The sequence below is a fragment of the Gnatocerus cornutus genome, chromosome 2, assembly GCF_029298725.1.
Source record: "Gnatocerus cornutus isolate USDA-ARS CGAHR chromosome 2, icGnaCorn1.1, whole genome shotgun sequence".
Classification (NCBI taxonomy): domain Eukaryota; kingdom Metazoa; phylum Arthropoda; class Insecta; order Coleoptera; family Tenebrionidae; genus Gnatocerus; species Gnatocerus cornutus.
In genome coordinates, this window is record NC_142234.1 from 21,837,740 (window position 1) to 21,865,561 (window position 27,822).

The 27,822-nt window shown below is 30.6% G+C and overlaps 1 protein-coding gene and 2 long non-coding RNA genes across 3 annotated transcripts in view; 1 reads left to right on the forward strand and 2 right to left on the reverse strand.

Annotated features, from left to right (window-relative positions):
* LOC148180091 (uncharacterized) overlaps positions 1-3,106 on the reverse strand; it is a 46,761-nt gene extending 43,655 nt beyond the window's left edge. Inside the window, exon 1 of the long non-coding RNA XR_015769566.1 lies at positions 2,934-3,106. This is a non-coding gene — a long non-coding RNA (uncharacterized LOC148180091). The remainder of the gene's footprint in view (positions 1-2,933) is intronic.
* An 8,568-nt stretch (positions 3,107-11,674) lies between these two features.
* On the forward strand, positions 11,675-12,010 carry LOC148180093 (uncharacterized). The gene is made up of 2 exons (XR_015769712.1): positions 11,675-11,709; positions 11,758-12,010. It is a non-coding gene; the product is annotated as an uncharacterized LOC148180093 (long non-coding RNA).
* A 6,091-nt stretch (positions 12,011-18,101) lies between these two features.
* LOC148180094 (uncharacterized) overlaps positions 18,102-27,822 on the reverse strand; it is a 48,144-nt gene continuing 38,423 nt past the window's right edge. The window contains exon 3 of the mRNA XM_088029761.1: positions 18,102-26,375. Coding sequence (XP_087885887.1) covers positions 25,791-26,375 — 585 coding nt within the window. The 3' untranslated portion in view covers positions 18,102-25,790. The remainder of the gene's footprint in view (positions 26,376-27,822) is intronic.

The following is a 27,822-nucleotide window of genomic DNA, read 5'->3' on the forward strand; positions in this document are numbered from 1 at the left end:
CGAGCTGATGAAATTCCCCTAAATGAGGGAATGACGTTTCAAATTCAAACCAAAAGCCAAAATAAATAACTATTAATAATTGTCGGCGCACAAAATTTCGTGTTTGACACGGCTAGAAAATGTTTTGGAAATGCTCGGAAATTGAAATCCTCGCATTTCCAAAAGACGATTTTCTAGCCTAGTAAAACAAATGACTATTAAAATCCGTGTCTTTCGCTCTACAATTTTGCAATTTGGTAGAATGAATTGCTTAATACAAAAAATAAATGTTTTTAAAACTTGTGTTTTTTGGTCTACAATTTTGCAATTTAGTAGAGTTAAAACACGACTTAAAAGTAATAAATTTCCCAAGTTTCATAGTTGTAGCCCTAAAATTACAAAAATTACGAATTTTATTAACAAATGTGGGAACTTTTTGCTTGATCTAAAAAATAAAAATTTCTAAAATCTCTGTCTTTTGCTCTACAATTTTGCAATTTGGTAGGGTTAATTAACGATTCAAAAATAGTAAATTTCTTAAATTTCATAGTTGTAGCAATAAAATTACCAAAATTTTTTTGCAGGGTAGAAACTTTTCGCTTGGTCTTTAATTTTCAAAATCTGTCTTTTGCTCTTTAATTTTAAAATTTGGCAGAATTAATAAACGATTTAAAAATAATAACTTCTTCAAATTTCATAGTTGTAGCACTAAAATTACCAAGATTACAAATTTTAATGATGAATGTGGGAACTTTTTGCTTGGTCTCAAAAATAAAAATTTTTAAAATCTGTGTATTTTGCTCTACAATTTTGCAATTTGGTAGAATTAATAAACAGCTCAAAAATAGTAATGTCCTTAAGTTTCATAGTTGCAACACTAAAATTACCAAAATTACGAATTTTAGTGAAGGATGTGGGAACTTTTTGCTTAATACAAAAAATAAAAATTTTTAAAATCTGTGTCTTTTGCTCTACACTTTTGCAATTTGGTAGAGTTAATAAATGACTTCAAACTAGTCACCTTCCCAAATTTCATAGCTGTAGCACAAAAATTACTAAAATTACGAATTTTAGTGAAGAATCTAAGAACTTTTTGCTTGGTCTCAAAACTAAAAATTCCTAAAACCCGTGTCTTTTGCTGTAAAATTTTGCAATTTAGCAGAATTAATACACGGCCCCAAACTAGTAACTTCCTCAAATTTCATAGCTGTAGCACTAAAATTAGCAAAATTACGAATTTTGAAGAATCTGTGAACATTTTGCTTAGTCTCAAAACTAAAAATTTCTTAAATGTGTGTCTTTTGCTCCACGATTTTTCAATTTGGTAGAGTTAATAAACAACTCTAAGTTAGTAACTTTCCCAAATTTCATAGCCGTAGCACTAAAATTACTAAAATTACGAATTTTAGTGAAGAATTTGGGAACTGAGTTTTGCTCTCAAAACTAAAAATTCCTAAAATCTGTCTTTTGCTCTAGAATCTTGTAATTTGGCAGAGTTAATAAACGACTCAGAAGTAGTAACTTCCCCAAATTTCATAGCCGTAGCACTAAAATTACCAAAATTACAAATTTTAGTGAAGAATTTGGGAACTTTTTGCTTGGTCTCAAAACTAAAAATTCCTAAAATCTGTGTCTTGTCCTCTACAATCTTGTAATTTGGCAGAGTTAATAAACGACTCAAAAGTAGTAACTTCCCCAAATTTTATAGCCGTAGTACTAAAATTACCAAAATTACGAATTTTAGTGAAAAATCTGGGAACTTTTTGCTTGGTCTCAAAACTAAAAATTCCTAAAATCTGTGTATTTTGCTCTACAATTTTACAACTTGTCAGAGTTATTGCACGACTCAAAAGTACTAACTGTCCCAAGTTTCATGGCCGTAGCACTAAAATTACCAAAATTACGAATTTTACTATCCTAGAGCTCATGACCAGCAGTGCACTCGTGTAAAGTTGGTAGCAGCCCCTAAAAATTTCTATTTAGTACAGTTTCCGCAGCCAAATAGTGATTTTATGACTTAATTGGGGTACTCACTACACAAAAGGTCTAAACCACCGCATTAGCGTATTCTTAAATCTTGTTATTTATGACCGCCCTCGGTAAAATTGACCACCGGTGTTCATCGGCGTTTCAGGGTTGTTTAAAGATTTGGGGAAACGTGTAGTCTTGCTACCGAAACGCGCGCCAACAATGGATGTTTGGAAAAATAAGACATTTTCAGCGTGCATTTTAAATTTTCAAACAATGTGGTTATTCTGCCTGGTTGCTTTTTAGAAAGCGATGGACCATTTTAGACAGGATAAAAATACCAAGTTCTATTAAAGACAACCTGGTAAAAAATCAAAGTTTTCCAGAAATCTTCATAATGATGACAATGATGACGAAGAAACTGAAGAGGCAGGGGAAGAAAATTTGCCTTCAAATAAACCATGATTTAAAATCTGTCCGTGTTTTCTTAACATTGTCCCTTCTCACTACCACCTTCAAGTAGTGACGACCCGGTGGTCAAAATTTTGCCGAGGCCGGTCATAAATAACAAGATTTAAGAATAAGCTAATGCGGTGGTTTAGACCTTTTGTGTAGTGAGTACCCCAATTAAGTCATAAAATCACTATTTGGCTGCGGAAACTATAACAGTTGGTGGCAAAGCTAATCGTCCTGCGCAAGCTTGCTAAAATTCGTATTTAAATCTTTCCTTTGGAACTATTTTGTATAAATTCTTTATTAAGTGTGAGACGTTGAAACACCCAACATCAAGACCGCCCTAACCTCAAAAATCGCAACAGTGCATTTTTCCTTAAATCTTCTTTCTCCCCAATAAAGAATTGATTTACTTCCAATAATCTTCGAAAATTAACACAAGAGACTGAAAAAGCCCTTTAGTACAGCAACGCAAGTCCCTCTGTTGGTGAAAATAGGCAACCCGAAATTGTTGGAAAAATCGTGAAATTTACCTTAATTTCCGCTGTTTTGGCTGGAAAACACGAGCAGAACATTTGGAACACTTCCATGAATGTTTCAGAACACTAAATTTCACGTGGGAACACTAAACACTGTGTTTTTATGCGAAATTGGAGAGCCGGCATTTTGAATCACAACACTTGCGAATTTACCAAAAGTTCCACAGCCGTCTAAGTCAAACTCTGGCGCGGGAGTTTTGAAATTTGAGTTTGGGGATGTTAGAGTTGGAAATTAATAATCTATGGTTGGTTTAGGTTGCAAATGGGCAAAAAGGTCACAAATCTTTGCTTAAATTTTTCTTATTATTACATAATTGGATATGATATGTAATACACAACGTGTTAACCTCAAAATTCGCTATAGAAATAAAATTTTTCATCAATTTTCTGTCTAAAGAAATAAAAGTCTGATTTACACGCAAAAATTTTCTAAAATTTACACCAAAGAGTGGACTCATAGTAATGAGATTTACTTTATAAGTAGCCTGCAATTTTTGCTTAGGATCAAAAAGAAAATTTTCTAAAATCTGTGTCTTTTGCTCAACAATTTTGCAATTTCGTAGAGTTAATAAACGACCTAAAACTAGTCACCTTTCCAAATTTCATAGCTGTAGCACTAAAATTACCAAAATGACGAATTTTATTAACAGATTTTTTTGCTTGATCTGAAAAATAAAAATTTCTAAAATCAGTGTCGTTTGCTCTGCAATTTTGCAATTTGGTAGAATTTATAAACAACTCAAAAATTATAATTTCCCGAAATTTCATAGTTGTAGCACTAAAATTACCAAGACTACAAATTTTAATGAAGAATGTGGGAACTTTTTGCTTGGTCTCGAAAATAAAAATTTTTAAAATCCGTGTCTTTTGCTCTATAATTGTGCAATTTGGTAGAATTAATAAATGACTCAAAAATAGTAACTTCCCTAAGTGTCATAGTTGCAACGTTAAAATTACTAAAATTACGAATTTTAGTAAAGGATGTGGGAACTTTTTGTTAGATCTAAAGAAATAAATATTTCTAAAATATGTGTCTTTTGCTCTACAATTTTTCAATTTGGTAGGGCTAATAAACGATTTAAAAGTGGTAATTAAAATTTTCAAATTTCATAGTTGTAGCATTAAAATTACCAAAATTACGAATTTTAGTTAAGGATGTGGGAACTTTTTGCTTGATCTCAAAACTAAAAATTTCTAAAATCCGTGTTATTTACTCTACAATTTTGAAATTTGTTAAAATCAATAAACGTTTTTAAAATAGTAACTTCCCAAAATGTCAAAGTTGTAACACTAAAATTATTAAAATTACGAATTTTATTAACAAATGTGGGAACTTTTTGCTTGATCTAAAAAATAAAAATTTCTAAAATCTGTGTCTTTGGCTCTACAATTTTGCAACTTGGTAGAGTTAAAACCAGATTCAAAAGTAATAAATTCCCCAAGTTTCATAGCTGTAGCACTAAAATTACCAAAAATACAAATTTTAATGCAGAATGTGGAAACTTTTTGCTTGGTCTCAAAAAATAAAAATTTCTGAAATCTGTGTCTTTTGCTCAACAATTTTGCAAATTAGTGGAGTTAATAGACGCCTCAAAACTAGTAACCTCCTGAAATTTCTTAGCTGTAGCACTAAATTTACCAAAATTACGAATTTTAATGAAGGATGTGAGCACTTTTTACGTGGTCTCAAAAATATTTTTTTTAAATCTGTATCTTTTGCTCTAAAATTTTGCAAATTGATATAGTTAATACACGACTTAAAAATAGTAACCTCCTCAAATTTTATAGTTGTAGAACCAAAATTACCAAAATTACAAATTTTAGTGAAGGATGTGGGAATCTTTTGCTTAATCCAAAAAATAAAAATTTCTAACATCTGTGTTTTTTGCTCTACAATTTTGCAATTTGGTAGAGTTAAAACCAGATTCAAAAGTAATAAATTCCCCAAGTTTCATAGCTGTAGCACTAAAATTACCAAAAATACAAATTTTAATGCAGAATGTGGAAACTTTTTGCTTGGTCTCAAAAAATAAAAATTTCTGAAATCTGTGTCTTTTGCTCAACAATTTTGCAAATTAGTGGAGTTAATAGACGACTCAAAGCTAGTAACCTGAAATTTCTTAGCTGTAGCACTAAATTTACCAAAATTACGAATTTTAATGAAGGATTTGAACACTTTTTACTTGGTCTCAAAAATATTTTTTTTTTAAATCTGTATCTTTTGCTCTAAAATTTTGCAAATTAATAGAGGTAATACACGACTTAAAGATAGTAACCTCCTCAAATTTTATAGTTGTAGAACCGAAATTACCAAAATTACGAATTTTAGTGTAAGATGAGGGAACTTTTTGCTTGGTCTCAAAACAAAAATTCCTAAAATCTGTGTCTTTTGTTCTACACTTTTGCAATTTGGCAGACTTAATGAACGATTCAAAAGTACCAACTTTCCCAAATTTCACAATTGTAGCATTAATATTACCAAAATTACGAATTTTAGCTAAAGATTTAGGCAATTTAAAATCAGAAATTTAGAGGATTTGTATCGTCCGCTTTATAATTTTGCGACGCCCATAATTTTATTAAACATGCATTAATATAATTCTGTTGCATGAAATCAAGTCCCATTAAACTCATAATCTCTTAGTGGAAAAGTTATTTGCGAAAATGTCAATATAATGAAACCCTTATCCCGCCTTTAATTATTTTTGCCGCCGGAATTTGCCCTAATCCCGAAAATACAACAATTTATGGTTTTAATTTGTTTGAGGTCGCGGCGAGAAGTCGACTTTTCCAATGTAATTTGAGTTGTCAAATGCATTCGAAATTGACGCAGCTCAGGACAATGCACTAAAATTTCCACATTAAGAAATTAATGTTACGATGATCATAAAGGTGTCATTCTGCATGAAATTGAGGCGACATCGCCGCCGAATAAATTCTGATAAAAATTGTAAAATATTTATGCGTTCTTTAGAAATATTCGCGATGCCTTTCCTCAGTAATCGTTATTTGTATCGTCTAACCCCTGTGCTTTTTAAAGAGTGTCATAAAGTTGAATATAAGAAGATTGTGTCGCAACATTTATTTTTTCTATGAATATAAAATTAGTTTAACACCGATATCGCATGAATTTTGAATATTTGCACGTTGTTGCAGGCAGATTTGGTCTGTTCGCGACTGTCACGTGTTGGTTTAAACGCGTATTTTTCATTTTCGTTAATTACTTCATTATACATTGAAAATCGATTTATTCAACAATATAAATACAAAAGCTTTGTTTGGCATTGTTTGTGGCCGTGCATTGTTCCTATACCTTGTGTTCCCATTACGGCTATAATTAAAGTTATATTGCGACGTTAATTTTTGCATTGTACTTTGGAACGTTATCAACGGGATTCCGTTTTACGAGTTGCAAATAAGATAATACACGCCACTTTATGGACGAAGCTGTAAATTTGATCCGGAATTGTGATGCCAACAGGGAAGATAACGACGTGAGAATAGGGAAGATAAAAAGGGTAAGGATGGAAGAGATGTTCGAGAATGATTGCATTTTTCTGGGCCTTGGGGCGAGCTTGAACTCTCGATATGTCCGTTATTTGGCGTCGGATGTGAATTTCGAGGCCAGATTTGGGATCCGCGCACAATTCTGCGTAAAATGAGCTATAATGACTCAAGTTTACTCCGAAAATTAGCGAGAGTCGAGCTCAGAACTTTGGGTTAGTTTAAGTCATGAATTTTTCCGAAAAACTTAATAATGATAAAAATAAAAATTTCTAAAGTTGGTGTTTTTCGGTTTGCAATTTTGCAATTTAGTAGAGTTATTTAACGACTCAAAAATAGTAACTTCCCAAAGTTTCGTAGTTGTAGCGCTAAAATTACCACAATTACGAATTTTAGTGAAAGATGTGGGAACTTTTTGCTAATTCTAAAAAATAAAAATTTCTAAAATCTGTGTTTTTTGGTCTTCAATTTTTCAATTTAGTAGAGTTAAAACACGACTCAAAAATAATAAATTTTCCAAGTTTCATAGCTGTATCACTAAAATTACCAAAAATACAAATTTTAATGAGGGATGTGGAAACTTTTTGCTTGGTCTCAAAAATAAAAATTTCTAAAATCTGTGTCTTTTGCTCTACAATTTTGCAATTTAGTACAGTAAATAAACAACTCAAAAATAGTAACTTCCCCAAATTTCGTAGCTGTAGTACTAAAATTACCAAAATTACAAATTTTAGTGGAGAATGTGGGAACTTTTAGCTTGATTTCAAAAATAAAAATTTCTAAAATCTGTGTCTTTTGCTCTACAATTTTGTAATTTAGTGGAGTTAATAAACGACTCAAAAATAGTAATTTCCCTAAATTTTATAGTTGCAGCATTAAAATTACCAAGATTACAAATTTTAATGAAGAATGGGGGAACTTTTTGCTTGGTCTCGAAAATAAAAATTTCTAAAATCCGTGTCTTTTGCTCTACAATTTTGAAATAAAGTAAAATTAATGAAAGGCTTAAAAATAGTAACTTTCCTATGTTTCATAGTTGAAGCTCTAAAATTACGAAAATTACGAATTTTATTAATAAATGTGGGAACTTTTTGCTTGATCTAAAAAATAAAAATTTCTAAAATCTGTGTCTTTTGCTCTAAGATCTTGCAATTTGGTGGAATTAATAAACGGCTGAAGAATAGTAACTTTCTTAAGTTTCATAGTTGCAACACTAAAATTACCAAAATTACGAATTTTATTGAAGGATGTGGGAACTTTTTGCTTAATACAAAAAATAAAATATTTTAAAATCTGTGTTTTTTGGTATACAATTTTGCAATTTGGGAGAGTATAAACACGACTTAAAAATAATAAATTTCTCAAGTTCCATACTTGTAGCAATAAAATTACAAAAATTACGAATTTTATTAACAGATGTGGGAACTTTCTGTTTGATCTAAAAAATAAAAATTTCTAAAATTAGTGTCTTTTGCTTTTCATTCTTGCAATTTGGTAGGGTTAATAAACAACTCAAAAATAATAATTTCCCCAAATTTCATAGTTGTAGCGCTAAAATTACCAAGATTACAAATTTTAATGATAATTGTGGAAACTTTTTGCTTGGTCTCAAAATAAAAAATTTTAAAATCCAAGTTTTTTGCTCTACAATTTTGCAATTTTGTAGGATGTAATAAACGGCTAAAAAATAGTAATTTCCTAAGTTTCATAGTTGCAACACTAAAATTAGCAAAATTACGAATTTTAGTGAAGGATGTGGGGACTTTTTGCTTAATACAAAAAATATTTTTTTTTAAAACTTGTGTTTTTTGGTCTACAATTTTGCAATTTAGTAGAGTTAAAACACGACTTAAAAGTAATAAATTTCCCAAGTTTCATAGTTGTAGCACTAACATTAAAAAAATTACGAATTTTATTAACAAATGTGGGAAATTTTTGCTTGATCAAAAAAATAAAAATTTCTAAAATCTGTGTCTTTTGCTCTACAATTTTGCAATTTGGTAGGGTTAATTAACGATTCAAAAATAGTAAATTTCTTAAATTTCATAGTTGTAGCAATAAAATTACCAAAATTACGAATTTTAGTTAAGGATGTGGGAACTTTTTGCTTGATCTCAAAACTAAAAATTTCTAAAATCCGTGTTATTAGCTCAACAATTTTGAAATTTGTTAAAATCAATAAACGTTTTTAAAATAAAAACTTGGCAAAATATCATAGTTGTAGCACTAAAATTACGAAAATTACGAATTTTTTTACAGAGAAGAAACTTTTTGCTTGGTCTTAAAAATAAAAATTTTCAAAATGTGTGTCGTTTGCTTTTTAATTTTGATATTTGGTAGAATTAATAAACGATTTAAAAATAATAACTTCTTTAAATTTTATAGTTGTACCACTAAAATTACTAAAATTACGTTTTTTTTGCAGGATGTGGGAACTTTTGCTTGGTCCCAAAAATGAAAATTTCTAAAATCCGTGTCTTTCGCTCTACAATTTTGCAATTTGGTAGAATTAATAAACGGCTTAAGAATAATAACTCCCCTAAGTTTCATAGGTGCAACATTAAAATTACCAAAATTACGAATTTTAGTGAAGGATGTGGGAACTTTTTGCTTAATACAAAAAATAAAAATTTGTAAAATCTCTGTTTTTTGGTCTACAATTTTGCAATTTAGGAGAGTGAAAACACAACTCAAAAATAATAAATTTCCTAAGTTTCATACTTGTAGCACTAAAATTACAAATAGGACGAATTTTATTAACAAATGTGGGAAATTTTTGCTTGATCTAAAAAATAAAAATTTCTAAAATCTGTGTCTTTTGCTCTACAATTTTGCAATTTGGTAGGGTTAATTAACGATTCAAAAATAGTAAATTTCTTAAATTTCATAGTTGTAGCAATAAAATTACCAAAATTACGAATTTTAGTTAAGGATGTGGGAACTTTTTGCTTGATCTCAAAACTAAAAATTTCTAAAATCCGTGTTATTTGCTCAACAATTTTGAAATTTGCTAAAATTAATAAACGTTTTTAGAGTAAAAACTTGGCTAAATATCATAGTTGTAGCACTAAAATTACCAAAATTACGAATTTTTTTACAGAGAAGAAACTTTTTGCTTGGTCTTAAAAATAAAAATTTTCAAAATCTGTGTCGTTTGCTTTTTAATTTTGATATTTGGTAGAATTAATAAACGATTTAAAGATAATAACTTCTTTAAATTGTATAGTTGTAGCACTAAAATTACTAAAATTACGATTTTTTTGCAGGATGTGGGAACTTTTTGCTTGGTTTCAGAAATGAAAATTTCTAAAATCCGTGTCTTTCGCTCTACGATTTTAGTAGAGCGGTAGAATTAATAAACGGTTTAAAAATAGTGCCTTCCCTAAGTTTTATAGATGCAACACTAAAATTACCAAAATTACGAATTTTAGTGAAAGAAGTGGGAACTTTTTGCTTAATACAAAAAATAAAATTTTTTAAAATCTGTGTTTTTTGGTCTACAATTTTGCAATTTGGGAGAGTTAAAACACGACTTAAAAATAATAAATTTCCTACGTTTCATACTTGTAGCACTAAAATTACAAAAATTACGAATTTTATTAACATATGTGGGAACTTTTTGCTTGATCTAAAAAATAAAATTTTTTAAAATTAGTATCTTTTGCTCTACATTCTTGCAAATTGGTAGGGTTAATAAACACCTCAAAGATAATAATTTCCCCAAATTTCATAGTTGTAGCATTAAAATTACCAAGATTACAAATTTTAATGGTAATTGGGGGAACTTTTTGCTTGGTCTCAAAAATATTTTTTTTTAAAATCCGTGTTTTTTGCTCTACAATTTTGCAATTTTGTAGGGTTTAATAAACGGCTTAAAAATAGTAATTTCGTTAAGTTTCATAGTTGCAACACTAAAATTACCAAAATTACGAATTTTAGTGAAAGATGTGGGAACTTTTTGCTTAATACAAAAATAAAAAATTTTTAAATTTGTGTTTTTTGCTCTACAATTTTGCAATTTAGTAGAATTAAAACAGGACTTCAAAGTAATAAATTTCCCAAGTTTCATAGTTGTAGCACTAAAATTACAAAAATTACGAATTTTATTAACAGATGTGGGAACTTTTTGCTAGATCTAAAAAAAATATTTTTAAAATATGTGACTTTTGCTCTACAATCTTGCAATTTGGTAGGGCTAATTAACGATTTAGACGTAGTAATTAATTTTTCCAAATTTCAAAGTTGTAGCATTAAAATTACCAAAATTACCATTTTTAGTTAAGGATGTGGGAACTTTTTGCTTGATCTCAAAACTAAAAATTTCTAAAATCCGTGTTATTTGCTCTACAATTTTGAAATTTGCTAGAATCAATAAACGTTTTTAAGATAAAAACTTTCCAAAATGTCATAGTTGTAGCACTAAATTTACCAAAATTACGAATTTTTTGCAGAGAAGAAACATTTCGCTTGGAAAATAAAAATTTTCAAAATCTGTGTCGTTTGCTTTTCAATTTTGATATTTGGTAGAATTAATAAACGATTTAAAAATAATAACTTCTTTAAATTTCATAGTTGTAGCACTAAAATTACTAAAATTACGATTTTTTTGCAGGATGTGGGAACTTTTTGCTTGGTCTCAAAAATGAAAATTTCTAAAATCTGAGTCTTTCGTTCTACAATTTTGCAATTTGGTAGAATTAATAAACGGTTCAAAGATACTAACTTCCCTAAGTTTCATAGTTGTAGCACTAAAATTACCAAAATTACAAATTTTAGTGAAGGATAAAAATTTCTAACATCTGTGTTTTTTGCTCTATACTTTTGCAATTTGGTATAGTCAAAACACTACTCAAAAGTAATAACTTTCCCAAATTTCATATCTACAGCACGAAAATTGCCAAAATGTTAGCAATCCAATAGTCAAATTGCAATGTGCAATAACAAACCCACGCAACATATGACCCCTTTATTTCCTGTTGACTTTATTTGCATTTGCAGCCTATTTACCACATTTCTGTACGCTTATTACGGTCGCTTTATCACTAACAAAATATGTAAAAACGGATAATTTCATCAAATCAACCAACTAGCAGCTAACAAGATAAACAGACTTATCGTCACAAATGAGAAACCACATGCAACATTAATCATGTTAAAATATTAAAATATCTTGACGGGATCAGAAGAAGATAAGCAGAGTATAAAACCCGTGAATTGAACCCAAATCTGAATTCAGTTTCTGTGACGACTACGACAAGGTAGCGAGGTAGAATTTGTAATAATTTTTAATGGCACTGCTAATTTATTTTTTTAGAAACATGAAAACCCTTGCGATCCTGCTAATTTTCGGCCTCGTTTTGACCCTCTCCAGCGGCTACAACGCAAAGAGAGGTCTCCACAATCGCGAGAATTCCCAGTTGGACCAGAGCGAAGTCTACAAATCGCTCTCAGACTTCTTCAATCAGCTCAGCATCGAAAGTGGTAACACCAAAGACCCGAATAAAGGAATCGGCGCTCCGGCACCTCAATGTTAACTTCAATGTACTAAATAAACGTCTGGCAAGCTGTTTTTTGTCGTGACCTCCTCAGCGCGATTAATATTCCGGGCGCTCCCGGAGCCAAGCATATTTTCTCCGTTATCAATCCGGTTTTTACGGCCCCTTCTTCTGTTGTCGTAAAAATTTTGTTTTCATCGGACTTAATAAAGTTGGATGGTTTGGTGGAAATAAATAAAGATAGGTGGTTTGTTAGTTTTGAAAGGTTTGTGGCCGGCGCCTCTGGTCTTAGATGTTAGCTCGCATCAATCCAGCAAAGCATAACCTGACGCACACCTGTAGATAGGCCGTTTTACTCGACCTTCGGGAAAATGGGATTAGATGAGATTCTTTCGGTTCGGAGATGGGGAAAGTTGCTTCGATTTATTATTATTGGAGTTGTTGTGGGAAAGTCGGGCGAATTGCGCTGTTAAAAATGCATGGAGGGAGCTGGGTAATGAATTAAACCCGAGGCAGAGATTAAAAATATTTCATTGCAATTTGGCAGAGTTAATGCATGACTCAAAAGTAGTAACTTCCCCAAATTTCATAGTTGTAGCACTAAAAGTACCAAAATTACGAATTTTAGCGTAAAATGTCGAAAATTTTTGCTTGGTTTAAAAAATAAAAATTTCTAAAATTTGTTTTTTGCTCTACAATTTTGCAATTTGGTAGAGTAATTTATATACTAAAAAATTGTAATTTCCCCAAATCTCATAGTTGTAGCACTAAAATTACCAAAATTACGAATTTTAGTGTAAAATGTGTAAAATTTTTGTTTGGTCTCAAACACAAAAATTTCTAAAAACTGTTTTTTGGGCTCTACAATCTTGCATTTTGGTGAAGTTAATAAGCGACTCAAAAATAGTAATTTCCCCAAATTTCATAGTTGTAGCACTAAAATTACCAAAATTACGAATTTTAGCGTAAAATGTCGAACATTTTTGCTATGGTCGTCTAAAAAATAAAAATTTCTAAAGTCTGTGTTATTTGCTCTACAATTTTGGAGTTTGGTAGATTAATTTAAATACCTAAAAATTGTAATTTCCACAAATTTCATAGTTGTAGCACTAAAAGTACCAAAATTACGAATTTTAGCGTAAAATGTCGAAAATTTTTGCTTGGTCTAAAAACTAAAAATTTCTAAAATCGGTGTTTATTGCTTTACAATTTAGCAACTTGGTAGAGTTAATAAACAACTCAAAAATAGTAATTTCCCAAAATTTTATAGTTGTAGCCCTATAATTACCAAATTTACGAATTTTTAAAAAAAGGTGGGAACTTTTTGCTTGATCTGAAAGCTAAAAATTTCTAAAATCTGTGTTTTTTGTTCTTCAATCTTGCATTTTAGAGAGTTAATAAACAACTCAACAATATTAAATTCCCAAAATTTCAAAATTATAGCATTAAATTTACCAAATTTACGAATTTTTAAAAAGGAAGTGAGATCTTCTGGCTTGATCTAAAAACTAAAAATTTCTATAATTTGTTTTCTCAGCTCTTCACTTTTGCAATTTAGTAGACTTAATAAACTCTTCAAGGATAGTAACTTCCTAAAATTTCATAGTTGTACCACTAAAATTACCAAAATTACGAATTTTTGCGTTAAAATGTCGAAATTTTTGCATAGTCTCAAAAATAAAAATTTCTAAAATCTGTGTCTTTTGTTCTACACTCTTGCATTTTGGTGGAGTTAATAAGCAACTTGAAAATAGTAATTTTCCAAAATTGCATAGTTGTGGCACAAAAATTACCAAATTTACGAATTTCTGAAAAAAAAGTGGGAACTTTTTGCTTGGTCTCAAAGCGAAAAAATTCTAAAATCTGTGTTTTTTGTTCTACAATCTTGCATTTTGACAAAGTTAATAAACAACTTAATAATATTAAATTCCCGAAATTTCATAGTTGTAGCACTAAATTTACTAAATTTACGAATTTTTAAAAAGAAGTGGGATCTTTTGGCTTGATCTCAAAACTAAAAATTTCCAAAATTTGTTTTCTCAGCTCTTCAATTTTGCAGTTTGGTAAACTTAATAAACTCTTCAAAAATAGTAACTTCTCAAAATTTCATAGTCGTACCACTAAAATTACCAAAGTTACGAATTTTAGCGTAAATTGTCGAAATTTTTTCTTAATCTCAAAAATAAAAATTTCTAAAATGTGTGTTTTTTGTTCTAAACTCTTGCATTTTGGTGGAGTTAATAAGCAACTAAAAAATAATAATCTCCCAAAATTGCATAGTTGTAGCACTAAAATTACCAAATTTACGAATTTTTGAAAAGAAAGTGTGGAACTTTTTGCTTGGTCTCAAAGCTAAAAATTTCTAAAATTTGTGTTTTTTTGCTCTACAATCTTGCATTTTGATGGAGTTAATAAAGAACTTAATAATATTAAATTCCCAAAATTTCAAAATTATAACACTAAATTTACCAAATTTACGAATTTTAAAAAAGTAAGTGGGATTTTCTGGCTTGATCTCAAAACTAAAAGTTCCTAAAATTTGTTTTCTCAGCTCTTCAATTTTGCAATTTGGTAGACTTAATAAACTCTTCAAGGATAGTAACTTCCCAAAATTTTATAGTTGTAACACTAAAATTACCAAAATTACGAATTTTAGCGTAAAATGGCGAAAATTTTTGCTTGGTCTCAAAAATAAAAATTTCTAAAATCTGTTTTTTGGACTCTACAATTTTGAAATTTTGTAGAGCTAATGAACGACCTAAAAATAGTAATTTCCTTAAATTTCATAGTTGTAGCACTAAAATTACCAAAATTACGAAATTTAGCGTAAAATGGCGAACATTTTTGCTTGGTCTCAAAAATAAAAAATTCTAAAATTTGTTTCTTTGGCTCTACAATTTTGAAATTTAGTAGAATTAATAAACTATCTTAAAATAGTAATTTCCTTAAATTTCATAGTTGTAGCACTAAAATTACTAAAATTACGAATTTTAGCGTAAAATAGCGAAAATTTTTGCTTGGTCTCAAAAATAAAAATTTCTAAAATTTGTTTTTTGGGCTCTACAATTTTGAAATTTTGTAAAGCTAATAAACGACCTAAAAATAGTAATTTCCTTAAATTTTATAGTTGTAGCACTAAAATTACCAAAATTACGAAATTTAGCGTAAAATGGCGAACATTTTTGCTTGGTCTCAAAAATAAAAAATTCTAAAATTTGTTTCTTTGGCTCTACAATTTTGAAATTTAGTAGAATTAATAAACTATCTTAAAATAGTAATTTCTTAAATTTCATAGTTGTAGCACTAAAATTACTAAAATTACGAATTTTAGCGTAAAATAGCGAAAATTTTTGCTTGGTCTCAAAAATAAAAATTTCTAAAATCTGTTTTTTGGACTCTACAATTTTGAAATTTTGTAGAGCTAATGAACGACCTAAAAATAGTAATTTCCTTAAATTTCATAGTTGTAGCACTAAAATTACCAAAATTACGAAATTTAGCGTAAAATGGCGAACATTTTTGCTTGGTCTCAAAAATAAAAAATTCTAAAATTTGTTTCTTTGGCTCTACAATTTTGAAATTTAGAAAAATTAATAAACTATCTTAAAATAGTAATTTTCTTAAATTTCATAGTTGTAGCACTAAAATTACTAAAATTACGAATTTTAGCGTAAAATAGCGAAAATTTTTGCTTGGTCTCAAAAATAAAAATTTCTAAAATCTGTTTTTTGGACTCTACAATTTTGAAATTTTGTAGAGCTAATGAACGACCTAAAAATAGTAATTTCCTTAAATTTCATAGTTGTAGCACTAAAATTACCAAAATTACGAAATTTAGCGTAAAATGGCGAACATTTTTGCTTGGTCTCAAAAATAAAAAATTCTAAAATTTGTTTCTTTGGCTCTACAATTTTGAAATTTAGTAGAATTAATAAACTATCTTAAAATAGTAATTTCCTTAAATTTCATAGTTGTAGCACTAAAATTACTAAAATTACGAATTTTAGCGTAAAATAGCGAAAATTTTTGCTTGGTCTCAAAAATAAAAATTTCTAAAATTTGTTTTTTGGGCTCTACAATTTTGAAATTTTGTAAAGCTAATAAACGACCTAAAAATAGTAATTTCCTTAAATTTTATAGTTGTAGCACTAAAATTACCAAAATTACGAAATTTAGCGTAAAATGGCGAACATTTTTGCTTGGTCTCAAAAATAAAAAATTCTAAAATTTGTTTCTTTGGCTCTACAATTTTGAAATTTAGTAGAATTAATAAACTATCTTAAAATAGTAATTTCTTAAATTTCATAGTTGTAGCACTAAAATTACTAAAATTACGAATTTTAGCGTAAAATAGCGAAAATTTTTGCTTGGTCTCAAAAATAAAAATTTCTAAAATCTGTTTTTTGGACTCTACAATTTTGAAATTTTGTAGAGCTAATGAACGACCTAAAAATAGTAATTTCCTTAAATTTCATAGTTGTAGCACTAAAATTACCAAAATTACGAAATTTAGCGTAAAATGGCGAACATTTTTGCTTGGTCTCAAAAATAAAAAATTCTAAAATTTGTTTTTTGGGCTCTACAATTTTGAAATTTTGTAAAGCTAATAAACGACCTAAAAATAGTAATTTCCTTAAATTTTATAGTTGTAGCACTAAAATTACCAAAATTACGAAATTTAGCGTAAAATGGCGAACATTTTTGCTTGGTCTCAAAAATAAAAAATTCTAAAATTTGTTTCTTTGGCTCTACAATTTTGAAATTTAGTAGAAGTTGTAGCACTAAAATTACTAAAATTACGAATTTTAGCGTAAAATAGCGAAAATTTTTGCTTGGTCTCAAAAATAAAAATTTCTAAAATCTGTTTTTTGGACTCTACAATTTTGAAATTTTGTAGAGCTAATGAACGACCTAAAAATAGTAATTTCCTTAAATTTCATAGTTGTAGCACTAAAATTACCAAAATTACGAAATTTAGCGTAAAATGGCGAACATTTTTGCTTGGTCTCAAAAATAAAAAATTCTAAAATTTGTTTCTTTGGCTCTACAATTTTGAAATTTAGTAGAATTAATAAACTATCTTAAAATAGTAATTTCCTTAAATTTCATAGTTGTAGCACTAAAATTACTAAAATTACGAATTTTAGCGTAAAATAGCGAAAATTTTTGCTTGGTCTCAAAAATAAAAATTTCTAAAATTTGTTTTTTGGGCTCTACAATTTTGAAATTTTGTAAAGCTAATAAACGACCTAAAAATAGTAATTTCCTTAAATTTTATAGTTGTAGCACTAAAATTACCAAAATTACGAAATTTAGCGTAAAATGGCGAACATTTTTGCTTGGTCTCAAAAATAAAAAATTCTAAAATTTGTTTCTTTGGCTCTACAATTTTGAAATTTAGTAGAAGTTGTAGCACTAAAATTACTAAAATTACGAATTTTAGCGTAAAATAGCGAAAATTTTTGCTTGGTCTCAAAAATAAAAATTTCTAAAATCTGTTTTTTGGACTCTACAATTTTGAAATTTTGTAGAGCTAATGAACGACCTAAAAATAGTAATTTCCCAAAATTTTATAGTTGTAGCACTAAAATTACCAAAATTACGAATTTTAGCGTAAAATGTCGAAAATTTTTGCTTGGTCTCAAAAATAAAAATTTCTAAAATCTGTTTTTTGGGCCCTACTATTTTTGAAATTTTGTAGAGCTAATAAACGACCTAAAAACAGTAATTTCCTTAAATTTCATAGTTGTAGCACTAAAATTACCAAAATTACGAAATTTAGCGTAAAATGGCGAAAATTTTTGCTTGGTCTCAAAAATAAAAATTTCTAAAATCTGTTTTTTAAGCTCTACAATTTTGAAATTTTGTAGAGCTAATAAACGACCTAAAGATAGTAATTTCCTTAAATTTCATAGTTGTAGCACTAAAATTACCAAAATTACGAATTTTATTAACAAATGTGGGAACTTTTTGCTTGATCTAAAAAATAAAAATTTCTAAAATTTGTTTTTTTGGCTCAACAATTTTGAAATTTAGTAGAGTTAATAAGCGACCTTAAAATAGTAATTTCCCCAAATTCCATAGTTGTAGCATGAAAATTATTAAAATTACGAATTATATTGAAGGATTTGGAAGGAGCTGGGTAATGAATGAAACCCTCGGCACAGATTAAAAATATTTTATTGCTTCTTTGGGCTAGAGTGAATCGAATATAATATATAGTTGCTCTAGATTAACACATGCATACACTATGACTACCTAACTGTCCTCTATGGGTGATGTATATAAAGATTGACGTAATTCACATTTTTATTTTTGTTGAATTTTATTGCTTTCTATTCCAATTTGTGTCAGAATGTTCTATCGACTGCAAAAGGTTTATGAAGTTATCTTCAGTCAAGCTCTTGTCTACAACAGACGATTCATCCATTCCATCCCATTTTATTTATATCGTTTGACGGCGGAAAATCCCCGCTCGCTGAGGGAAAAAATCGCCCCCAAAAACTACTTCCGATAATTAAATCGATGGTGACGGGTGCGTTCGAAATTGAAAAAAAAAATTAGAAAATTAATGAACTTGGATGGTGGATGGAACGTTTTGTTGTAGTCTTATAGCAAGCGCCGTGAATTCTCTATTCTAATCTTTACACGTGAATTCTACGAAATTCGCAACTTAATAACCGATTTCGGTCCTTTTAAATATAATTGGTGTATTTCGTAAGGCTGCGACTAGTTTTCAAGCTGACAAATAAAACAAGTCCGCGCCATGTTTTCGACGGAACTGCGCCCTTTACTGGACTCGATGGATAAATGGACTTTCCGCCACACTCTTTACGCTTAAATATCACTGGTTTGACTATCTTAAGCCTTAGGTTAAACTTATCTCTAAATGCATGCAGTATTGCTTCAATTGTTACATCAATATCTACCACTCGCTCCCATTCAATCACTTTGAACTTTGAAAATTTTTAATTATGGCTCTTTGATTCGTGACCGGTTTTGTTCTCTTTTTAATAGAGTATGCATGTAGTCTCGTAAAGGTAAAAATATATTATGATTATGCCCAAACTATGGGATTATGTATAACGGGTATATCAAAACATGGCAAATCAAATACGATTAACACAGATTACATACGACTAGACACGAGCATCCCGTTTAAAAAACGGAGCAAATCGCTTTTCTTCGGGGACACCACGACGGTACACTTACAGGAAACGATTAGCGGACACGTTTGTACATTTCCAGAAGGTTGGCAGGACTTTTTTCAATCAGGGGAATACCAAATACCCCCCTAACCACCATCTTATTATATACACGAACGTCACAATAACACAGCCACGAAAAGACACTTTTTCTGTTGTTCCGTCCACCGCCACCCTTCTACTTTATTACAAGAAATTTTACCCAGACTGCTTTGGGATGGTAGCAAACGTGTCCACTTCAGACATGCAAGAACGTGTAACATTAAATAAAAGCGACGTTGCTCCGTTTCTCGAATCGCCTATTTTTAAATGTTACAGCAAACTCTGTGTGGATGCAAAAATAATCTTCTTTCAGGCTTTTGGTTGTACTGGTAACAATTAAAAATTGTCGCGTTCCAAAATCTTCGTTGTACAATTTTGGCCATAACTCGTAAAACATTCACTACATCTATAGGCGATTTTTCCTGCAGAGAATTGACGATTCGTGGCCGTTTTGATTCAGAGATGGCGCCACAACTAAATGTCAATTTCCAGCTCCATTGTGAGAGGTTTGTTCAATTGTTTCAGAAAACAGTGTTGCCAGATTTGTAAATTTTTTATGTTTTGGAGAAAAATATGATTTTTGTTTGTATTTTTGAACGAATCTAGGGAAATTTAATGTTTAATTGAGTTTGTGATCTTTGTTTTTAATCAAAATAGTCATTTATACGTCATTTTTTGAGAAAAAAATGTTTTGAATTGCTAATGGAATAAGTTAGATAGGTACCTGTATTAGATACATGTCAATTTTGGTGAAAAAAAACCTTTTTTGTATTTCTAGACGAATCTAGGGAAATTTAGTGTTTAACTGAGTTGGTAATTCTTGGTTTTATTGAAAATAATTATTTATACGCCACAAACAACTGTCAAATATAAAAATAAAAAACATACAGTTGAATGTGATACCTGCTGATCTGCACACAATTTCGGAACGACCAATCACAAAGTCGCATTTTAAATTTGGCGGAAAAATGAAATTTGAGTTTGTAATTATGAGAATGTTTCGACATATGTCATTAACTGTGTCTAGAGATTTTCTAGGGATTTTTTGGTTCGAAATTGATATGAGGTTTCGGTGGTCAAATACGATTTATTCTGTTTAATAAAATATTTTAAATAATAGAGTTAAGGTGATTCAATCTACATAATTAAGTTAAGTCAATAGTTATGTTAATTTTTTGTACTTCAGTTTTAATTATTATGGTTTGATTCGGGGTTGTAAAAAAAGTATAGTATGTAACTTGTGCATTAACTTCTGTAGTTATTTGTTTTCTTAAACACTCGCTACGCTCGTGTCCAATAAAACTGACTAAAGTGGCGTTGAAAATAGCGCCGTCATTTTAGCCACAACTTGAAAGTGACATTTTGGTGGTTCTGATAGATTCTTAGTATTCGCAATTTAAAAAAATTGAATTGCTAATGTAATAAGTTGGATAGCTACCTGTATTAGATACATGTCAATTTTGATTCATAGATGGCGCCACAACTAAATGTCAATTTCCAGTTCTATTGTGAGAGGCCTGTTCAAATGTTTACAAAGTCAGTGTTGCCAGGTTTGAAAATTTTTGATGAAAAAAAAAACTTTTTTGTATTTTTGGACGAATCTAGGGAAATTTAGTGTTTAACTGAGTTGGTAATTTTTGGTTTTATGAAAAATAGTTATTTATACGCCACAAACAACTGTCAAATATTAAAATAAAAAACATACAGTTGAATGGGATACCTGCTGATCTGCACCCAATTTCGGAACGACCAATCACAAAGTCGCAATTTAAATTTGGCGGAAAAATAAAATTTGAGTTTGTAATTATGAGAATGTTTCGACATATGTCATTAACTGTGTCAAGAGATTTTCTAGGGATTTTTTGGTTCGAAATTGATGAGGTTTTGGTGGTCAAATACGATTTATTCTATTTAATAAAATATTTTAAATAATAGAGTTAAAGTGATTCAATTTACATAATTAAGTTAAATTAATAGTTATGTTAATTTTTTGTACCTCAGTTTTAATTATTATGGTTTGATTCGGGGTTGTAAAAAAAGTATAGTATGTAACTTGTGCATTAACTTCTCTAGTTATTTGTTTTCTTAAACACTCGCTACGCTCGTGTCCAATAAAACTGACTAAAGTGGCGTTGAAAATAGCGCCGTCATTTTAGCCACAACTTGAAAGTGACATTTTGGTGGTTTTGATAGATTCTTAGTATTCGAAATTAAAAAAAATTGAATTGCTAATGGAATAAGTTAGATAGGTACCTGCATTAGATACATGTCAATTTTGATTCATAGATGGCGCCACAACTAAATGTCAATTTCCAGTTCTATTGTGAGAGGCCCGTTCAATTGTTTACGAAGTCAGTGTTGCCAGGTTTGAAAATTTTTGGTGAAAAAAAAAACTTTTTTGTATTTTTGGACGAATCTAGGGAAATTTAGTGTTTAACCGAGTTGGTAATTTTTGGTTTTATTGAAAATAGTTATTTATACGCCACAAACAACTGTCAAATATAAAAATAAAAAACATACAGTTGAATGTGATACCTGCTGATTTGCACCCAATTTCGGAACGACCAATCACAAAGTCGCATTTTAAATTTGGCGGAAAAATGAAATTTGAGTTTGTAATTATGAGAATGTTTCGACATATGTCATTAACTGTGTCTAGAGATTTTCTAGGGATTTTTTGGTTCGAAATTGATGAGGTTTCGGTGGTCAAGTACGATTTATTCTATTTAATAAAATATTTTAAATAGTAGAGTTAAGGTGGTTCAATCTACATAATTAAGTTAAATTAATAATTATGTTAATTTTTTGTACTTCAGTTAAAATTATTGTGGTTTGATTCGGGGTTGTAAAAAAAGTATAGTATGTAACTTGTGCATTAACTTCTCTAGTTATTTGTTTTCTTAAACACTCGCTACGCTCGTGTCCAATAAAACTGACTAAAGTGGCGTTGAAAATAGCGCCGTCATTTTAGCCACAACTTGAAAGTGACATTTTGGTGGTTTTGATAGATCCTTAGTATTCGAAATTAAAAAAAATTGAATTGCTAATGGAATAAGTTAGATAGGTACCTGTATTAGATACATGTCAATTTTGATTCATAGATGGCGCCACAACTAAATGTCAATTTCCAGTTCTATTGTGAGAGGCCTGTTCAATTGTTTACGAAGCCAGTGTTGCCAGGTTTAAAAATTTTTGGTGAAAAAAAAACTTTTTTGTGTTTTTGGACGAATCTAGGGAAATTTAGTGTTTAACTGAGTTGGTAATTTTTGGTTTTATTGAAAATAGTTATTCATACGCCACAAACAACTGTCAAATATAAAAATAAAAAACATACACTAATGTAATACCTGCTGATCTGCATCCAATTTCGGAACGACCAATCACAAAGTCGCATTTTAAATTTGGCGGAAAAATGAAATTTGAGTTTGTAATTATGAGAATGTTTCGACATATGTCATTAACTGTGTCTAGAGATTTTCTAGGGATTTTTTGGTTCGAAATTGATATGAGGTTTCAGTGGTCAAGTACGATTTATTCTGTTTAATAAAATATTTTAAATAGTAGAGTTAAGGTGATTCAATCTACATAATTAAGTTAAATTAATAGTTATGTTAATTTTTTGTACTTCAGTTTTAATTATTATGGTTTGATTCGGGGTTGTAAAAAAAGTATAGTATGTAACTTGTGCATTAACTTCTCTAGTTATTTGTTTTCTTAAACACTCGCTACGCTCGTGTCCAATAAAACTGACTAAAGTGGCGTTGAAAATAGCGCCGTCATTTTAGCCACAACTTGAAAGTGACATTTTGGTGGTTTTGATAGATCCTTAGTATTCGAAATTAAAAAAAATTGAATTGCTAATGGAATAAGTTAGATAGGTACCTGTATTAGATACATGTCAATTTTGATTCATAGATGGCGCCACAACTAAATGTCAATTTCCAGTTCTATTGTGAGAGGCCCGTTCAATTGTTTACGAAGTCAGTGTTGCCAGGTTTGAAAATTTTTGGTGAAAAAAAAAAGTTTTGTATTTTTGGACGAATCTAGGGAAATTTAGTGTTTAACTGAGTTGGTAATTTTTGATTTTATTGAAAATAGTTATTTATACGCCACAAACAACTGTCAAATATAAAAATAAAAAACATACAGTTGAATGTGATACCAGCTGATCTGCACCCAATTTCGGAACGACCAATCACAAAGTCGCATTTTAAATTTGGCGGAAAAATGAAATTTGAGTTTGTAATTATGAGAATGTTTCGACATATGTCATTAACTGTGTCTAGAGATTTTCTAGGGATTTTTTGGTTCGAAATTGATGAGGTTTCGGTGGTCAAGTACGATTTATTCTGTTTAATAAAATATTTTAAATATTAGAGTTAAGGTGATTCAATCTACATAATTAAGTTAAATTAATAATTATCTTAATTTTTTGTACTTCAGTTTTAATTATTATGGTTTGATTCGGGGTTGTAAAAAAAGTATAGTATGTAACTTGTGCATTAACTTCTCTAGTTATTTGTTTTCTTAAACACTCGCTACGCTCGTGTCCAATAAAACTGACTAAAGTGGCGTTGAAAATAGCGCCGTCATTTTAGCCACAACTTGAAAGTGACATTTTGGTGGTTTTGATAGATCCTTAGTATTCGAAATTAAAAAAAATTGAATTGCTAATGGAATAAGTTAGATAGGTACCTGTATTAGATACATGTCAATTTTGATTCATAGATGGCGCCACAACTAAATGTCAATTTCCAGTTCTATTGTGAGAGGCCCGTTCAATTGTTTACGAAGTCAGTGTTGCCAGGTTTGAAAATTTTTGGTGAAAAAAAAAAGTTTTGTATTTTTGGACGAATCTAGGGAAATTTAGTGTTTAACTGAGTTGGTAATTTTTGGTTTTATTGAAAATAGTTATTTATACGCCAGAAACAACAGTCAAATATAAAAATAAAAAACATACAGTTAAATGTGATACCTGCTGATTTGCACCCAATTTCGGAACGACCAATCACAAAGTCGCATTTTAAATTTGGCGGAAAAATTAAATTTGAGTTTGTAATTATGAGAATGTTTCGACATATGTCATTAACTGTGTCAAGAGATTTTCTAGGGATTTTTTGGTTCGAAATTGATATGAAGTTTCGGTGGTCAAATACGATTTATTCTGTTTAATAAAATATTTTAAATAATAGAGTTAAGGTGATTTAATTCTACATAATTAAGTTAAATTAATAGTTATGTTAATTTTTTGAACTGTAAACTATTTCAGTTTTAATTATTATGGTTTGATTCGGGGTTGTAAAAAAAGTATAGTATGTAACTTGTGCTTTAACTTTTCTAGTTATTTGTTTTCTTAAACACTCGCTACGCTCGTGTCCAATAAAACTGACTAAAGTGGCGTTGAAAATAGCGCCGTCATTTTAGCCACAACTTGAAAGTGACATTTTGGTGGTTTTGATAGATTCTTAGTATTCGAAATTTAAAAAAATAAATTTTTAATTATAATTTCAATAAATCCAATATTCCATGTTATATTTTCAATATTTACTATAGTAGCAGATTGAGGTCGTAGAAAAAGCATAGTATGTAACACTCTTGTAAACTACTCTAGACACTTGTATTTAAACACTCGTTCCGCTCGCGCGCAAATGAACTCGTGACAACAGCGACATTTTATAATACTTGTTACACAAAATACTATTTCAGCCCGGCGCATCCACCATTTTTCTAATCTCATGTCTAGCCAAAACTAATTAAAACGTAACTATTTTACTATTTCACTACTTTCGTTCAGGCTAAAACAACTTTTTAGGTTAGAATCTAGGATTGAAGTTCTGATCTGGCAACTGGCAAATTCTGGAAACACATTTTTGACATTTTGTGACTTTTAATTTCATATTTTTGGTTAGAATGAACAGTTTTTTGTGGAAATTCAGAGAAACCGTTTTCCTTGATGAAATAACGCGACATACCTAACCTATCATTGGGTCAACTGTCAAAATGGCAGATTTTGTCAAATGTGACAGTTCTAGTTTGACAATTCGCAGATGATGGACCAATCACAGAGCCGCATTTTGAATTTGGCGCGTCGAAAAGTTCTCTGCAGGAAAAGTGGCCTTTACAGGATAACTTAAATAAATAATAAGATATGATTGGATTTGTAAACTAGTGATTTCTTCTTAAAAGCTGTATGACTAGATAAAAGTCCTATCTCTCTACTTAAATATCTCACTTGATTTGAAGGTCTTAACGAATATGGAACTATACAGGAATATAATTTAATACGAATTGACATCTACGACTATGAGTTCGTTGCTTTATTAAATTCTGTTAGTTTACGTACGAATATTAAGCGTTTTTCGGTTTTTCGAGTATTGCTTCTTATTGCATGGCCTTTGGCCGCAATGTTTTAATAAAATTTCTCATTATTTATTATACACGATTTATGTACAGAGAAACTCAGACAGGGGCGTCTCGTATCCGAAGAAAGGGTGAGGACGGTTCACATTGTTAAGAAAACTGAAATTGGTAGAAGACTAACTAACACGAGACGCTCTTCCAATGAAACTGAGTTGAAAAAATCGTCTTAATCGTGTTTTAGTAATTTAGTCCAGCGCGACGGTCTGCGTCTCCGCATGCACGGTGGTAATCGGCGCCATCGCCCTCTTCTTTGCGTCCCACACCAAGCACGCCGTCTCCGTGTGCTTGTTCAAGTACGACTTGAGCGCAAACTGCTTATGGCACTGCGGACAGCTGTAGTTCTTGTCCCCCGAATGCGTCTGCATGTGCGCCCTCAAGTTCGAGCGGTCCGCGAAAGCCTTACCGCAGTGGGCGCAGCCGTAGGGCTTCTCCCCAGTGTGCGACCTCAGGTGGCCTTGGAGCAGCCACGGCCTGGAGAACTGCTTGCCGCAGACGCCGCAGCTGTGCGCCAGTTTGTGCGTGAGCAGGTGCATGGCGAGAGCCGGCATGCTGACGTAGGCTTTGCCGCAAGTCATGCACTTCTTGGCGGATTGAGAGTCGAGGCTGCGATGGGTCTGTTTGTGACGCGACAAGTTGCTGGAGGTGGCGTATTGTCTTCCGCATTCGCCGCACGAGTATCGATTCGATTTGCCCGTGGTCGAGTCGGAGGAGTCGGTGATCTCGCCGTCGGCGGAGTCGTCGGGGTCGTCGTCGACTACTTTGAAGAACTTCTGGAAAAAAAAGCTAAAGTTAGAACTAGTTTGCTGATGGGGCTAAATAAAAAACAGACGAAGGATTGATTCGTTTGGTTGTGTTACCCACATATCTTAATTTGTAAATGCGCAATATGTTTTTTTACACAGCCGTAAACTCAAAAACTCAGTTACTTGTTGTCGTACGTAGATTTTGAGCCCGGATTTGAAATCTTCGCAAAATTCTGCGTCAAATGAGCGGCAAAATTGTTTTTAATTTTCGAATTTGGAAAATTTAAAAACGAATTCTTAGTTAAAAAATTGCGAGGCAAACGATGGCAAAAACCGCTTCTGTCCATCTGTCTTAGTTTCGGAGACATTGAGCACAGATGACCGGACCTTCAAAAATTTAGCTCTCTGGCGACTAAAAAATTCAAACGACCATAACTCCGTTATTTGTTGACGTACGTTAAAAATTTGACCAGTTTTGGATTCAGCGTAACATTGTGCGTAAAATGAGTCTAAATAATTTGAATTTTCTTTACAAATAAACGAGATATTAAAAAAAATCTATTTTTAAGATGTCAATTTTGAATAATTTTCAATATTTTTTTTCAAGGCTAAACGACGTTTAAGACCTTTGAATTTTACATCAAGCGAAAGAGCAGCTCAAAATATATCAACTGGCCAAATTTTAGATTGATAGGGCAAGTAGTTTACGAGGGGCGTTCAAAAAACGAAATTGAAAAATTTTTATCGATTGAGTCGCAAAATTTTTTTACCCAAAAAATCGACCATCGAATTTTTGGCTTTTGAGGGTGGATTCTAAAGTAAAATAATCCGAGAATAACGATGGTAAAAACCATTTCTCAAAATCTTTCGTAGTTTTGGAGATACTGAAAATTTCCCAACTCAAAATTCAATATCCGAAACTTTGATCGCTCATAAGTCAGTTATGTCGGGGCCGATCTTAACAAATATTACTTTTTTGGATTCTGCTTGAAATTCTGCGTAAAATGAGCACAATTATGTTAAGATATCTTAAAAAATAAGCAAGATAGCGCCCGAGTCTGAATTAGAGGCTGAAGAACATTAAAAAAATGAAAATTTTGAATTTGAACAATCTAAGATCGCTTTCTAAGGTAAAAAATTGCAAGCAAAACGATTCCGAAAAGTGTTGTTAGATATTTGCTATAATTTCGAACATATCGAGTAAAATCTTTTTCTTCAAAATTTTGGCCCTCTGGCGACAACCCAAATTTTCAAACGCCTCTAACTCAGTTATTTGTTGACGTACAAGAAAAATAAAGATATTTTTGGATTCAGCGCGAAATTCTGCGTTAAGTGAGCGCATCTAACTCAAATTCCGTAACAAATAAACCAGGTATTGACCGAATTACATTGTCAGAGGGTGATTTTAAGGTTATTTTCAAGACGCTGTTTTAGGGCGAAAGCTGCGTTTAATATTATTGAAGTATATATCGAT